Source organism: Sorex araneus, chromosome 2 (genome assembly GCF_027595985.1).
Source record: "Sorex araneus isolate mSorAra2 chromosome 2, mSorAra2.pri, whole genome shotgun sequence".
NCBI classification, from domain to species: domain Eukaryota; kingdom Metazoa; phylum Chordata; class Mammalia; order Eulipotyphla; family Soricidae; genus Sorex; species Sorex araneus.
Genome location: NC_073303.1, coordinates 342,925,574 through 342,938,099, shown reverse-complemented (window position 1 = coordinate 342,938,099; position 12,526 = coordinate 342,925,574). Strand labels below are relative to the sequence as shown.

At 41.5% G+C, this 12,526-nt stretch overlaps 1 protein-coding gene across 2 annotated transcripts in view; it reads left to right on the top strand.

The window, feature by feature from the left end:
• The window catches only part of GAREM1 (GRB2 associated regulator of MAPK1 subtype 1), a 206,881-nt gene that overhangs the window by 79,471 nt on the left and 114,884 nt on the right, over positions 1–12,526 (top strand). For both annotated transcript variants that reach the window (XM_004606049.2, XM_004606048.2), the window contains exon 2: positions 2,339–2,479. In XM_004606049.2, the coding sequence (XP_004606106.2) occupies positions 2,339–2,479 (141 nt within the window). The remainder of the gene's footprint in view (positions 1–2,338; positions 2,480–12,526) is intronic.

The window sequence follows — 12,526 nt, the reverse complement described above, 5'->3', positions numbered from 1 at the left end:
TTGAAACCCGTTGCAGTCTGGCATTGAGGGAGCAGGGAAGAGACAGGGGAGTGATCCTGACGTCGGTTTCCACCACTAACTAGCTGTGCCACTTTCGGATGTTTCTTGATTGCTCCGCACCGTAGTTTTCCTCATCTGTAAAAGGATAATATGACCTAAAGCACAGAGCTTATAGAAGAATTAAATTTTGGGGAGGGAAAGCTTATAACACAATTTATAGCTGATATTTTTGCTGATTATTCTTGTTGTGCTGGACTTGGCCTTACACGTTTTCCTTCACTGTCACCATCTACACAACCACTGTATGAATTGCCGATTGTTGTTGCTCCTTCTCGTGGGTGCAGAGAAGGTTCTTGCCCAGAATGACTCAGTGGTGGGGAGCAGAGAGCAGAGATCTGACGAGACCAGATCTGCTGGATTCTCAAGGCCTCCTCATCTCTGACCTTCTCCACCGTCTTGCCCAATCAGGAGGCCAAAGATCTGGGCAGGTGGGGGTTGGCAGTATTTGGCAGTATTGGTTGAGTGTTTTGAGGTGTGTGTGTGTGTGTGTGTGTGTGTGTGTGTGTGTGTGTGTGTTTTGAGACAGTGGTTCTAGATCCCCCTCTCTCTCCTCCTCCATCTCTCTCCCTCACTTTCCCTCTTTCTCTCCCTCCATCCCTCCTTCCCTCCCAGGCCGCTGTTGCAGGGTGCGAACCTTGCACCTGTGCTGTCTTCTCTCTGTCCTAACATACTTCACAAATGCAGAGACCTCCTGATTGTCAGTGGCTCCCTGCATGTCTGCATGACTGATCCTTGCAGAGCACGTGGACTGTGGGTGGGTGTGGGGGGGCTGCACCCTGGCTCCCACATTACTGCCTTTCCTCTCCTCCCTCCCCACTGTGGATCAAAGTCTCCACTGCCCTCCCTCCCCCTCCCTTGCTAGGGTCCCAGGTCTGCTTCTGCTTCTCTCATCCTACAGCCTCCACCTGTTCTTCCAAATAAAGATTTTGCATTTTTCCTCGCCACAGAGGCATAAAGGATTCAGGGAGGGTTTGTGATTTTGATAACCAGGCTGATCATTGCAGCCATCTACTTTTTCTTGAAAGTACTGAAATTTTGAAGCATTTTTGAGGGATTTACAAACACCAATTAAAACCATAGTTAAGTCATCAGTAGCTTTTTTTTTATATTGTCATATAAAAAGCATCAAAAGTAAGAAAGGTAATTGTTCTGCCTTTAAAAAGGCCAGAAACCTGATGTTTTTCTGTGGCAGGAAGTTAGTATTTATCAATTAGCCCAGGGTACATTTGGTTTCTGCACAGGAGGCTTCATACATAATCTTATACAAGAATCATCTTTTTCAAGGATTATCCTTTGAGCATTTAAAACTATTAAACCAAAATTAATATGATGGTTTATTAAGAAGATTCTTTTAAATTTTATAAAGCAAATTTCTCCTTTGAAGTAGGGTTGGTTCAGATGCTATGAAAGCAGTTCCGAAAATAGTCATGTATACTTTAAAGCTTCATTTTTAATTGGTTGGAAGGTTTGATAGGAGACTAGAGAAAACTGGAAAACCCTATCAAATGTAAAGGGAGATAGATATATTTAATTTTAATTACCTTTTCCAGAGAGAATGACCTAAAGCTTTATTTTTTCTTTCTTTTTGTGTCACACCCGTCGATGCACAGAGGTTACTCCTGACTTTGCACTCAGGAATTACTCCTGGAAGTGCTCAGGAGACCATATGGGATGCTGGGAATCAAACCTAGGTTGGCCGTGTGCAAGGCAAACACCCTACCTGCTATGCTATCACTCCAGCCCCTAAAGCTTTATTTTTGATAGCTATGTCACAGTGATTAAGAGCATAAGCTTTGGAATCAATTTGACTTAGATCTGTATTCCCTGCTTTAATTTGTACACTTCAACATGTTTCTTAACAGTTCTGACAAAACCTTGAATATTCCCACCTAGAGAAAAGAAGCAATAGCTATCTCATTTTATTTTATAACATGAAATAACATAGGCCATGCTTGTAAGTAGTGTCTGTTAAGTTGTTAACACTCATCGTTTGTTTTATTAACTTTGGAACATTGTGATTTTGATAAAATGAGGTACTAGAAAATCTATTTGAAACCAGAAGAAATATTTTTATGGGATTCTGTATACAGTTGTTAACTTGATATGGAATATCTTCTTTATTATTGCTAATTCAAAAGTGAACTTACCTTGGTGTGAATAGTTGATTTCTGCATTAGTGAAAACGTGAATTAGTATTTACTTGTGAATTTTTATTGCAGAGTATGGAGTAAGTAGATGCTAATTCTAATTTATTTTTAAATGATTTGCTGTTTTCTAGGAGAATGCATAGAGGGGCTTCGAGAGAATGACTACCTTCTGATTCACTCCTGCCGGCAGTGGACCACTATTACTGCCCACAGCTTGGAGGAGGGACACTATGTCATCGGGCCAAAGATAGAGATTCCGGTACATTACGCAGGTAAAACTCCCCAAGGCAAGAGAAGACAGAAAGGGCACTTACTTTCTGTGCTTTTTCCTCCACACTGGGAAAATCGGAATTGTCTGTAAATTAGATCTCTCATGAAAAATCAAATATGTTTATACAGTCATTTTATCATTGAAAGTTCATTTCTTTTTTTTGTGGGAATTTCTCATAAATGCTTATAACTAAAACAATTTTTTTAATTTCTTCGATTTTTATTTATAATACACATAATATGCAGTGCTGTCCCTAACAGTCTCAGGCATACAATATTTCAGCACCAAACCCACTACGCGTGTCAGCATCCCTCCATGAATGTCCCAAGATTTTCCTGCTCACCCCTCCTCATCTTCTTAGGAAACTGTTTTTTTTTAGGAGAGGTTGGTTGTTCTATGGACCACACTTCTGGTGTTTCAAGGGTTGCTCCTAGTGACGCGCAGGGGACCAACCATCTGTGGTACTGGGAATGAACCATAGTCTCTAGTCCCCAAACTTTTTTTAAAAGAAAATGATAGTTTGGGTCACATGCTTCTAGTCTTGATCTACATACTTATCTCACTTTTATACTGCTAAAGTGTCCAACACCCTTGGTCTGTGTCCTTTAAAAAATTATTGTTAGAGAATAGTAGAGATAAGTACCAGGAGGATTACTCCACAGCTTAGAAGCCGGCCTCACATGCTGTGGGGAAAAGGCAACTCAAATAGAGAAGGGACCAACCACCAAGTATAGGTGCTAGGAGGCCCATTCGGGATGGGAGATGCGGGCTGAAAGTAGACTATAGACCAAACATGATGGCCACTTAATACCTCTACTGCAAACCACAACACCCAAAAGGAGAAAGAGAGCAAAAGGGAATGCCCTGCCACAGAGGCGTGGGGTGGGGTGAGGGGGAGAAGGTTTGGAGGGGGTGGGGGTGGTGGGAGGGATGCTGGGACCATTGGTGGTGGAAATTGGGCACTGGTGGAGGGATGGATACTTGATCATTGTATGACTGAAACGCAAGCACGAAAGTTTGTAAGTTTGTAACTGCACCTCACGGTGATTCAGTAATGAAAAATTTTTTAGAAAATACAAATTATAAAAAATTCTTGTTAGATATAAAATGACAACTCTGCAAGCACCAAGAATGTTTCTGGACTCGGAATGACAGTCAACAATTATAGCAAAGTTCGCTGTCTCTGAGTAGTGTGGATGCGGCTTGAGTATTGCTTTGTGAATGAATTGATGTCAGGATTTCACAAGATGCCCTTTCATAAGTGAGCACTATGGCCTGGTTTTAAAAGCAGTGAACTAAGAAGTTGAGATACCTGGACAAGTCACTCACTGCAGCAAGACATTTAGAAATCAGGTGACCTTTCACTTGAGTTAAATCAGGATGATAGTTGCTTTCTCACTTCACTCTGACTCCATTCATTCCAGCCATACCATCTAACTTAAGCTTTATTAAGCACACTATGTGCCAGCCACGTAAGGGGGAGTTTAGGACGCGTCTTTTGGCTTGACTAATATTCAGTAGTGGTGACTTTTAAGTGCAATCTTTAAAAAACGGAGAGAGACACTTCCTCTGCTTCTAGTAGTAATGGTTCATTATAGAAAGGATCTTGACTTTTCCTCTACTATTATTGATTTTTTAGAACTTTGTAGCAGGACACATTAATCAGTTGACTCTAAAGTGAGGCGCTCTAGATTGCCATTATGTTGCTGAGTGATACTTTACAATGCCCACAGAGCAGCAAATGGTGTGTGTTCAATACTTAGTGAATACTTAGTGAATGAATGTCCCCCACCCCCACCTCCTTGTTTTAGTAGCTTTCAGTTGACAGTTTGGCCTGGGGATCACCAGGCTTCTCAAAGATACTTTATATACAACCCCCCCTTTTTTTGGGTCACACCTGGTGATGCACAGGGGTCACTCCTGGCTCTGCACTCAGGAATTACTCCTGGCGGTGCTCAGGGGACCATATGGGATGCTGGGGATCGAACCTGGGTCAGCCGCGTGCGAGGCAAACGCCCTACCTGTTGTGTTATCACTCCAGCCCCACAAAAACATTTTTATGGCTTGAAGCTCTAACCTCTGGAATTCTTAGTTCCTAGCTATAGGAGTAAAATTCATGGAGAAAAAAAAAAGAGCAGATAGTGGTAGGAAGTACTGCAATGGTGAAAATGAGAGCCTGGCCAAAGGGATTTAGAGTGAAGCCCCACCCCCCATCCACCCAAGGGAAGTTCCCCAACAAGTGAGATCCACAGGACTTTGGCAAACCCAAACAGCTGGTTCCTATCTTTCCAGGAGTACTGAGGTCGAAAGTATACAGTTGTGCTTCATGTATATGATTTTACCAAATCTGCTGTGTTCTCTTTGTAGGTAGTTTTAGTCTTTCTCCTAAACTGAATAGTTTTTATAAGATTAATTTTGCCTAAGGGATACTTTGATTTCATTATTTCATCATTTGTTTGGATCTCTGTAGAGACTCCAGTGTACCACCAGACTGATGTGTTGTTTCTGGTTCTCCAGGGACTGGTTTGGGTTTGTTTGTTTGTTTGTTTGTTTTTTGTATAGTGGTCTAAAAGCAAGCCTTCTCCCACTTGATTAGCCTTGACACCCTGCTTTCTGGATAGACTTGATTCTTCTCCATTTATACAGTTCCCCAGCTGGCCACAGTTGCCTCCTCAAACATGGTCTCCTAAGAGCTTGTTGTGTCAGGAGGGTACAGGCATCTTCTCCTATCCTTGGGTGTTTCCCCTGATACTTATCATGTATCACATTCACTTGGTGCCTATTCTTGGTCTTCGTTGCTTACCTTTTTCTTCATGCAAGTATGTAGTTTCACTTGCCTGTTGAACTATATAATTCCTAATAGGCAAGGTCAATTCTAAAACACCTTATGAACCTTTCAGAATATATATTCTAAAGCACCTCTATGAATCTTTCAGAATATATGCATAAAATTGATGATTCCAGGGCCGAAGTGATAGTACAGCAGGTAACAAATTTGCCTTGCATGTGGCTCACCTGGGTTCAATATTTGTCATCCCATATGGTCCCCTGAGCTGCCAGGAGTGATTTCTGAGTGCAGAGCCAGGAGTAACCTCTGAGCATCCCCGGGTATGGCCCACAAAAAAACAAAGTAAATAAAATTGATTATTGCAGATGTTCAACTTAAGGATGTTAAGTTCCTTAAGTTGAACATCTGCAATAATCAATTTTATTTACTTTGTTTTTTCTTACAAATTGGACTCATTCGAAGAATAGCTAAAAAAGATAGTGCCCAGGTTCCATCCCTAGTGGTTCTGAAATAATTGATCTTGAATGAGGATTTGGCATAGATTATAGATTATAATTATAAACTATAATTATAAATTATATAATCATAAAAGATCCACATATAGTGTAACACTATATATAGTGTTAGGGACCCTTTGTTCTGAATGGACAGTCACAGTATTAGATGATATAGCATTTATTCAAAACTTAAATTTGATATATGTCAATGTTTTACATCCATGGTGTCCCTTGAAACTGTTCTGTACATAGCCTAAGTGGCCACACGCAGCTCTAGTCACATACATTCTAGTTGTTGTAAAATTCAGCGTTTTTAGAAATCACAATTAACAGTGCTTTTTAAAGTTCTGATATTCTTTGTCAGAACTTTACATGGAATTCCTCATATGAAAAGAATTTCATAAAACTTTGGGAAAAGACAAATATGACTTCAAGTTTTTATCAGAATCGCACTATGATATGGTGATAATAAGAAAGACCTTATCCTGAAGTCTGAAATTACTGGCTGTGTTTTTTGGGGAAAAATACATTCCTCACTTGGGAAAAATAAGCTTTTTATTTTGGATAAATGAGTTTTCTTGGTATAACAAACAATAGATTGTGAGTGAATGTATTCAGTCAGCATCACATATTTTGCTAACAGAGGGAAACCACTCAAGAAAAATTGGCATAGTGTTAGGAAAAATGGTTGCTATTTTCACACACGTTTTACTTAGAAAGCATCACAGATAAGCTTCCATCTAAACTTCCTGACTTCTCATTGCTCCCCAAAGGGTAATGATTTCCTAAGAACGTACAGTATAGAACACAGAGATTGCTTATGTTCAGAATACTCAGGCTATCCAAGATATTGCCAGCCTTCCTCTGACGCTCTCCAGTCACCCCTCGTGTTATTTCTCTGCCCTCCCACCCTGCCCATCCTTATTTATCCTGACTTACTAAACAATAACAAAAAATATTATTTCTAAAAAAATGATAATGACAACAGGGGAAGTAAATTATAACAAATAGTTTCTATGGGACCAGAAATGTGGTTTGGGGTTAAGGTGCTTGTGCTTTGTTCTACCAACCCTGGTTTGTTCCCTGCCACTGCATTTGGTCCCCTGAGCACTGAACCCTGAGCACACACAGTCAAGAAATAACCATTGAGCGTCACTGGTGTGCTCCAAACCCCACTCACCTCCCCCAAGCCCACAAACTAAGAGTTTTTACACATGAATGATTTCTACCTTATAGTTCATGTGTCTAGATAACCGGATCCCTTTTGTCTCTGCTGTGGTCAGTCAACTTGGCTGTCATTCCAGCTCACTGGCAGGATTCCCCATTAGTGCTGACCCGTCTAAGATCCTAAATCTAGTTTAGTTCATCATTTCACATTTTTCCCCTTTCCTGTACACTCAGGCTCCACAAAATCCTGGACAGGCCCTTGCCTCTGGGATTTTATTTACTGTTCTAAACACAGAGTTTCCAACCTCAAAAATGGAGATTTACCTGAGAAAGGTCATGAAGATACTTGGAGACCTAACTTGTGCCAGTACAGCCCTGGACCTGGAATAAGACGAGTATTAAATACGTGTCACCTCCCCATTACCATGAAACAGTTCCAAACGCTCACAAGACAGACTGGGCTTTAAGAAACCAAATGGATCAGAATATGAGCTCTCTGGATCGGTGATCCGTCTCTGTGAGATGTAGTGAAATTCTGACTGGGTTTATGAAAATTTAAATTGATGCAGTGCTTGCTGTCAACATTGGATGAACAGATTGCTACTTGAACATTAGCATCTGAAGTAAACGCTAGCCACGTTCTATTTTTAAATTCTCCTCCTCCTGCAAATCCGGTGAGTCTACAGCAAGCTAAAATGATCTCAGTACTTCCTCCTCTTACCTACCGAATTTACAGAAACAGGTGACACTGGAGCACAAGGTTGGTAAGAATCACTTAGGAAGTCTGCAAGACCCTTATTCAGCAGGTACCCAGATTTATATCAGCAGTGCCTGTTTTAAAAAATGTGGGATGTGCAGTGTCTGTCTCTCGGGCAAAATTATAGCAATGTGGTATCTAACATAACCTTGAATTGTAATTACAGAACAAAAAGGAAATGTCGAAACAAGCTAATTTTATTCTCCTGGGTTGCAGGTTTAATTAGCATGAATCATACGTTGACAAAAGTAACTATTAGTGTTGAACAACACGTTGTGTATTTTCTCTATTACATGGGATAAAGCTTACGTGATAAAATGGAAAGTAACCAAACTTTCTTTTTAAAGAGTACTAAAAATGAATGCAGCTTGCCAAGAAACATTATCCCTGCCAGTTTTGCCAGTAATAAACATCGAAGAAATAATAATTTATCATAACTAATTGTTGGGGTGAAGGGGGTGTCTCAGTGGGCCTTGGCCAGGTCTTGCATGCAGGAGACTCCAGGTTTATTCCTGGCACCACATAGTCCCCTATGTGCCACCAGCAGCAACCCCTGAGCATAGAGCTCGGAGTGACCATTAAGCGCCTCCAGATAGGGCCCCCAAACCAAAAGCCAAGCAAAACATAATGGACTCCCCCTTTCTAAAAAGTAAGGGGCACCCCCAGCAGTACTCAGGAAGCTCTGGGGTCACACCCTGCAGTACTGGGCATCAGACTCGGTACTAGATGCTAGAGATGTGTTCTATGACCTCAACTCTCCCCTCACCCCATAATTGCATAATTAGGTCACAGTTAGCCATAACTAAAGACTTTGAAGTACTTACTTTTTCAAGTGCTGACTCAGCCTCTTACTGTCATTTGTATGTCTAAGCTTTGCCACAAAGTCGTGTTAGGCTCTATCAATATCTGTGTTTGTGTGAACACTGATGTTTAGCAATTTAGTATTTTACAATATTGTGTAGTTATTACGTGTGAGTACAGTGTGAGCTCTCTGGCTTTAGAACTTGCTTCCCACATCCACTGGAAGTGCTAGGTGACATTTCCCATGTGGAAAGCCTTCTAATCATCCTTGGGAGAAGAGAGATCAGTTAGTGAGCCAGTAAGTTGCATAAAGCTTCTGCATCTCTCTTTCCCTAAGAGCACGATACTAGTATTCTGACTTGGGGCCAATTACGTGGATATACACCTTCACCTTTACAGATGTAGATGTCACCATCATGTGGGTGATACTCCTTTTCTGAATAAATTACCTGCTTCCCGAAGAACACCTTTACATCTATGAAGATTATTTATTTTTCTAAATTGCATTTTTTAATTTATTTTTAAAAAATTAATTGAATCATTGTGAGACACATAGTTAAAATTTGTTCATGATGGGTTTTAGTCATACAATGTTCCAACACCTGTCCCTTCACCAGTCTGTCTTTCCCACCATCAGAGTCCCCAGTTTTCCTCCCACCACCCCAGCTCCCCCTCAGCTTGCTTCTGTGGTAGTCATTTCCCCCCCGCATCTCTCTCTCTCTCTCTCTCTCTCTCTCTCTCTCTCTCTCTCTCTCTCTCTCTTTCTCTCTCTCTGACATTATGGTGTGCAATAAAGGTACTGAAAAGTGGTCACGTTTGTCCCTTTACCTATTTTCAGCACTGAGTTCTGGGCCAGGGGTTTCACTTCCTTTTTGAGCGAAGCACTGGAGTTGGTTCATAGGCTTGACTGCTGGTGCTTCAGAAAGTACAGGGAGTCAGGGGGTGGTAGCCCATCCTGATTTTGAGAAAATCTGGTGGTTTCAGTCACAAAGACCTGCATACCTAAATTTTTGACAGGTTAATTTCTCAGTGAATTTGGTCCTGAGATGAGTCCAGTCAGAGGCATAGTGGTGATTTTGGAGTGTGGGAGCAAGTGACTGCTGCGGGTCTGTTTGTGCAGGCACTGGGCTGATGGAGAGGGTTATGTTTGGGATTCTGTTAGGACAAGGTGTTCTTACCAGATCCAGAAAGCTGGAGAAAGATCATTTAAATGTGCCTGAGGAAATTAATCCTCAAAAAGGCAGATGAAAGTCTCAGCAGATGAAAGAAAACATAGCAAATGGAGGATTAGAATGAGTACAAGGTAAAGTTGCAAGTGAGGATCAACTGTTTTTCACAAACCGTATGAAAGAGAAGTTAAATGGGAGAAAGTGGACTACGGGACATTTCCCTAATATCCATTTGAGAGAATAATGCAAGCCAAAGAACCATTTTGGGTACCGGGGAAAGATTCAGAAAAAGGTAAACCAATGAACTCAGTAGCCTGCTGTCTGAGGATTGTCTCTACCATTTCTTCCCTGACAAGCCTTGATTCCCCTCTTCCTCTCTATTTCTTAAGTTCCTGGTGTCATTTCTGTAGCTGCTCTATTGCATTGTTTGATCCTAGGTGTAATGCGTGGATATTCTGTCACCCATGGATATTTATCCTGATATTTTGTTTAGTTTTACTTAGTTATGGGGGGGAGGGGTTTGGAGGCCATATCAGTGGTGCTCAGGGCCTATTCCTAGCTCTGTGCTCAGGAGGGATCCTTGGCAGTGCTCAGGGTACCATGTACAGTGAAGGGGATTGAACCGTATTTCCTGTACTGTCTCTCTGACTCACATTCTGATACTTTCAATCAAAATCTGATAAAGTATATAAGCATCTACCACTAATTTAAAAGTGACTGAAAATGTGGATTTGAGGTTATTCATGATAAGGGGATACTAGGGGAACTTATTGTGTTTTGGACCACACCTGGCAGTGCCCGAGGCTTTCTCCTGGCTCAGGGGTCACCCCTGGCAGGGTTTGGGGGACTGTATGGAGTACCAGGGTTTCAACCAAGATTGGCTGTGTACAAGGCAAGCGCCTTACCTCTTGCAGCATCTCTCTAGTCCTAGGGAAATCTTTTGTTAGGTATAATACTAATATTAGAGTTACAAAGGAAAATGTCCTTTTTTCAGTAGACATAGGCTGAATTATTGGGGAAGAGGGCTGGGAGGTGATTATAATTTAATCGAGCACTAAAGTAAAGCACGTTAGTAAGGACAGAAAAATATATAGTTATGATAACTATTAAAGTTACAAAATCTTGGCCAAAAGGTTCCTATTGACCTGATTTTTAATAAAAAGGAAAAAATAGGCTGTATTATGACCCAGCAAGCAAAAATAAAAGTTATTTTTTTTTTTTTGTACAGTCCCTAAGTGGTATTCTTACCCGAAGCTTGCTGTCTGTCTTTGAAGGCCCTTTATTGCCCTTAGTAATTTCTCTGGAGTGAAAAATGAACTCAGTAAGAAATAATTCTGCTTTCACAAAGTGGCAGAACCATCCTGCTAGAAGGTTCCTATGGAGACGGGGCTTCTCAGAGCTGCGGCTGGTGTCCAGGGGCCCGCCCAGTGGGTGGAAGTGATTTAAGTGGAAAGCAGGGAGAAGGGCTGAGGTATGTAGTGCATGTGTGTGCATCAGATCTCTCAAGAAAGAACACAATATTTTCATTTGTTTCTTATAATAGGAACTTTGATAAGAGACATGGAAAGGAAAAATAGGAACGAATACAGTGGACAGTTTTGGTGAAGTCATCCTTCTTGGTTTTTCTTGCTGTGTGCACTCTAGTAAAATAACTTTAACCCAGAATCCCTTGATTGGTCTTTTCACACATCGGCTGATTGACCTTCAGAATCCTTGTAAATCACACTGAAGCTGCAAACAAAATCTAGGATCAAAAAGGTTGAACTCTGCCATAATGGTCCATGATATTTGGGGTTCCAAGCGCCTAGGCTCTACTCTTCTCTGTCTCCTTTCTGCTTGGATGTGGACACTCGGTGGAAAGTTGGTACTTGAAAGGGATTAGTCCAGTTCAAGTATAATTTAACCTATGAGATAATGTGATTAACATCAGGTGGAAAGTTTGAACAAGCCGCCTGTAACCGCACTGTTAATAGAGTGTTTATAGCTTGGGTGGGGATGGGCTTGTCCCACTTCATAATTCGATTTCCATATTGGATTTGTACCTCTTAAGAAGTGTGACCTTTCAAAAGGTTCCCTTCTGGCTTTTAGGAATGACTTTGAGCTTCTTTTTTTCTTTGCGGAAAGCAGATTTATAATATGTTCCAAAACTGATTGCGATGCTGCTAAAACTTCCTGAAGTCACTCCACTACGTTTCTTAGAATTGGAATCACTTACCCTTATGACTCACTCCGCCGTCAGGTTGTGTGCCGGCCTTCTGTTATACCACTTCACTTACCCATCTGCGTAGTTCATACACAGACCACGTGAACTTCCCTGACATTTCGCCTGAGAGGAGAAATGATTCCGTCACTGCCATGTGCAATTTTAGTAAGGCACACATTAGCAAGGCCTCGAACCTGTCTGAACTGGTTACAGAACATAGAGCCTGCTCCTCAGTCGTGAGTCAAACTAATGAGTGAGCAGGAGACAAGCAGAATAAACAGAACTTTTCATTCCTAAACATTCAACATCTTTGGAGATACACAAAATGCCGTAGACACGTAGACGTTTGAAATATTCCATTTCTCCCCTCCTGTCTTCTGCATTGCAGGCATTTATTACCCAGTGGCAATTAAGTTTCCTTTGTACAGCTCTTTGCTCCATTTCATCATCTTGGCTCTCTTCTGGCTGTGAAGGCACTCACGTTGGGTGGTCATTTGGGGCCTCTGTTGCTCTGTGCTCTTACGTAGAGGCCTCTCGAAATAGCCTTGCGCCAAACGTTAGTGCTGTCTCTGTAATCCCTGTCAGAGCTGCTTCCTTTCCAGCCTCCTCTCACTGTCTCTCAGCCGCTCCAGAAACCCAGGTGCTCCCTGTCTTCTCCGGTCAGTC